Source organism: Dipodomys ordii, unplaced genomic scaffold (assembly GCF_000151885.1).
Source record: "Dipodomys ordii isolate 6190 unplaced genomic scaffold, Dord_2.0 Scaffold36, whole genome shotgun sequence".
Taxonomy (NCBI): domain Eukaryota; kingdom Metazoa; phylum Chordata; class Mammalia; order Rodentia; family Heteromyidae; genus Dipodomys; species Dipodomys ordii.
Window position 1 is genome coordinate 3,881,961 of NW_012267252.1, and position 4,288 is coordinate 3,886,248.

The 4,288-nt window shown below is 44.1% G+C and overlaps 1 protein-coding gene across 1 annotated transcript in view; it reads left to right on the forward strand.

Moving 5' to 3' along the window:
• The window catches only part of LOC105986589 (acyl-CoA desaturase 1-like), a 14,970-nt gene that overhangs the window by 3,150 nt on the left and 7,532 nt on the right, over nucleotides 1–4,288 (forward strand). Inside the window, exon 2 of the mRNA XM_013017585.1 lies at nucleotides 3,215–3,447. Within this exon, the coding sequence (XP_012873039.1) occupies nucleotides 3,215–3,447 (233 nt within the window). The remainder of the gene's footprint in view (nucleotides 1–3,214; nucleotides 3,448–4,288) is intronic.

A 4,288-nucleotide genomic window follows, 5' to 3' on the forward strand; every position in this document is an offset into this window, starting at 1 on the left:
GCCCAGGTTTTTCCCTAATCTTTCAGGAAGTGCAGTCCCACATAGGGCAGTGACCCCACTAGGGTTTCCCAGCTGTTTATCTTGTTCCTGGGAGGCTGGCTGAGCTGGAATAGAGCCTGATGCACTTGGGATCCACAGAGGATATCCTCCCCTCTCAGTCTGGGTTTTCAGCTATTTCTCTTTGTTTCCAGGGAGGCTGACTAGTCTGGGAGCAGAGACTACTGTCTTCTGTCCAGAAGACAAGAGGAGGAAACAGTCCACTGTGAGGGGATTAGTAGGTAGCTCTCTTGTATGGTAGTAATATAGGACTGATCAGTGAGGAGGTGTCACCATCACCTGAGCTTTTTAGGTATTCTAGGTGGTGAGATCTGATTCCTGATTTTGTCTTGGGAAATCCTTCCAGTTACCAGGAGAAATACAACTAAGATCTTTGAACCTCAGGAAAACAGTCTTGCTGAGTACCCAGTAGAGGATAACAACACATGTTTAGGCTATGTTTCTTGGTTATACAGTTTCATCACTGCTGCTGAAGCAAACTTCTACAGGAAAAATTAGTTTGTTTATTGGGGAAACAGATGTAGAGGGACACTTGAGCTGCATTATGTATTATGTATTATGAGCTATAGCATAATGAATCCAAGGGAAGAATGGGTTTCCTTCCCACCTCTTCTTCCCAGGAGATTATAACAGGTTCCTCACCTACAAGTCCCTTCTAGTTAGAATACTCCTTGTAAGCCTCAGTTCCTAGTTTGATCAGTATGTGATGAGCTACCCTGGAAATTGTGTAGGGATCATAATGCCACCCTAGCATTAAGGCTATGCTTTCTAGCCTTTTAGTGTCTTGCTTTTACGGATCTGTTGAGACTCTGAACAGAAATTGGTACACAGAGCTAAAATGCTGACTTATTCCGCTCTTGATCAAGGCCTTTTGATGAATGACTAGGACAACAGAGTGCCTATGGTGAAATGTGGATTAAAAAAAAGAAGGGTAGAGGTCTTAGTTTGGGCATTTTCCCTTCCACTTGTAGACTTTAGGTGCTTTTTATGTTTTATCCCAAAGGAAACAAATTTTTCAGATTTGGAGATATCCCTTTACTTTTGGAGCTGTTCAAAAGAGCCCATCAGGCAGGGTTGAGAAATAGTTCTGATATCATTGAGGGTCAGAAAGTAAAATCTCTCCAGCCCACTTCTCAAATCTACCAGATATTCCTTCACCATCAGTGGAGGCACTGACAGTCCTTCCTTGGTGACAGAGAATGAATATAAGTGACTTCAGCTGGGTACATGATCATTAATAGAATGGGCACCTGGGTTCTGGTTCTAATTCTTCTGCTAATGGGCATTGCATGTTCTTTCAGAACCAATATGTCTGCAGCATGAAACAAGTGTACATACTTTTTTAGCTCTGAGCTGAGGGTTTCTGCTTTTCCTGAATCCAGGTCCTTCCTTAGCATAGAGCTCTGAATTCACGATACATTTCCTAGTTACATGTGTAATATTGTATGTGGCAAGATGGTATCAGTCACTACATGGCTGGACCACATATGACCTGGGTGGGATATCAATCTCAGATCTGAAGAATTGTGGCCAGAACTTTTGTTAGGATAATATTGATCTTATGGCACTCTTGGGCACCATGAAGGACAGGGTAAAATGAAAGAGATAGGGAGAGAGGAGAGAAAGCTGTTTAAAAATCTCCTCTTGCTTCAGTAGAGTAGGACAACTTACAAACTGTCTGGTGCCTTTCATGAAGTTCTATAATCACAATCTGTTGTTCCCAGTGTAAGTCATGAATTTTTAACCAAGGCTGCATCCCATCTTCCTAGTACCACTGAACAAAGGGAAGGATGGGTATGCCAAGGAACCCCTTTTCCCAATAGAGATCATGTGTGGCACCTCCTGAGCCTGAAATCCTTGGATGGCAGGGAAGGCATTCCTGAAATCCCTCCAATTCTTGGGTACTCCATCATCAGAGACAGATAACCTACCTTGAGACATAGCTTTACTTTTACTAGCCCTGTGGCCCTAAATAACATAGCTCTCACTTCATGTGTTTCCAACTGTGACATGCAATATTATTTACCCTGTTCAAGCTGTATGGTAAATATGAGATTATTAACATTTTTTGGGGGGGTCTGGTTGTGGGGCCTGAACTCTGGGCCTGGGCGCTGTCCCTCAGCTCTTCAGCTCAAGGCTAGCGCTCTACCACTGGAGCCACAGCACCACTTCCGGCTTTTTTCTTTTTTCTTATATGGTGCTGGGGAATCGAACCCAGGGCCTCATGCATTGCAAGGCAAGCGCTCTACCACTGAGCCACCTTCCCAGCCCATTATTAACAATTTTGATAAAGTTTGAGCCATTATGCAAATAAGACTGTGGAAGGCCCCTCATGGGCCCATAGTGCCCGCTACAATACTGAAATGCTGTTGTACCAGTTGGAAGATAGAAATGTAAGGCAGTTTCAGTTGAACAGTGTCTTAACTGCTTTGATTACTATATTCAGTACACATTTAGAAATTATATTCTGCCCTAAACACTTCAGGAAAGACAGCTGAAGGCCAAAGAGATGGAACCATATGCCTATGGTTTGACAATTACAGGTGAATGGGAGCCCTATTCCTTTGCATGTCTTTATGTCTTCTTAACTCCTGGAACTCCTTAACTTATATCCACTCTTGGAAGGAGAAGGTAAGTGATAAGCACAGATTTTCAAGTCGTAAAAGCTTAGAATCCCAAGACCAAGGCATTCCTAGGGTTCAAGGTAAAGCAGATCTTCTCCTAAAGTCTAAAGAGGCTGGCTCTGGCATCACAGGAGTGCTTTGACATGCCTCCCCTGGCTGTATTCCCATCAGGTGGTGACTCTTTACTGTTCTATCCTGGCAGCTTTTCTGTGCTATGTAGTCAGTATCCTGGGCATCACAGCAAGGGCTCATCGCCTGTGGAGCCACCGGACCTACAAAGCACGGCTGCCTCTGCATTCCTAATGGGAAGATTTGAGAACATTTATTTAACATTGATTTAATGTTAAGCATTACTTAAAAAGTGAGAGGACAACTCTGTCTTCTCAAAAGGTGTTCCACCCATTCCCTTTGGCTTGTTTGTCTCTGTCTTCACAGTGTAGAAGGGAATGATGGACCCAGCCCAGAAAGACTGAGTAATCCAAGTCTGTGTGAAAATCCTCTGTCCATTTCTCACTGTGTGGTCTCTCATATAGGTACTATAATCCCAGCATCCTGTTAATATGCTTCATCTGGCCCACACTAGTGCCCTGGTACTGTTGGGGTGAAACTTTTCGACACAGCTTGTATGTTGCTACTTTCCTGCAATACACTGTAGTGCTCAATGTAATCTGGCTTGTGAACAGCGCTGCTCACCTCTATGGATATCACCCTTATGACAAGAACATTGAGGCCCATGAAAATGTCCTGCTTTCGCTGGGAACTCTGGGTAAGTGAGCAGTGTACAACATGACCACGTTCAGTATTTGGTTAGGAGCTGGCAATATCAACTAAGTTCATTTTTAAGACATTTTGTGCCCCAGATTTTTCACCACAAAACTAGTGGTTACTAAATAGGCATGTACTTGCAAGTCATGAAACAAGTTTTATGCAAAACGGGAAAAATAACAATTCCACTAGTTGCAGGTTTCCAAGTCCGTTTCCAAATGGCATGCCTATTGAACCATTCCAAGCTTTCCTTTCTCCAGTCACCTCTGGTCTGGGCTACAGTCTTGTTTTGGGCAGGTGATACATAAATAGAACAATCAGGTCAATAGAGAGACCAATAAGATGAGTATTTTTTTTTTGTTAGTCATGGGGCTTGAACTCTGGGCCTGGGCACTGTCCCTCAGCTCTTCAGTTCAAGGAGAGTGCTCTACCACTTGAGCCACAACGCCATTTCTGGTTTTCCAGTGGTTTATTGGAGATAAAGAGTCTCTGGGAAGGTAGCTCAGTTGTAGAATGCTTGCCTTGCATGCATGAGGCCCTGGGTTCAATTCCTCAGCACCATATAAGCAGAAAAAGCTAGAAGTGGCGCTGTGACTCAAGTGGTAGAGCTCTAGCCTTGAGCTGAAGAGCTGAGGGACAGCGCCCAGGCCCAGAGTTCAGGCCCCACGACTGGCAAAAAAAAAAAGAGTCTCACGGACTTTCCTGCCCCGGCTGGCTTTGAACCACAGTCTCAGATCTCAGCCTCCTGAGTAGCTAGGATTACATGCATGAGCCATCAGCACCCCGGGTAGGTGTTACATTTTCCTGAATAGAATAATTTGTACTGAGATGTGGCTAGCATT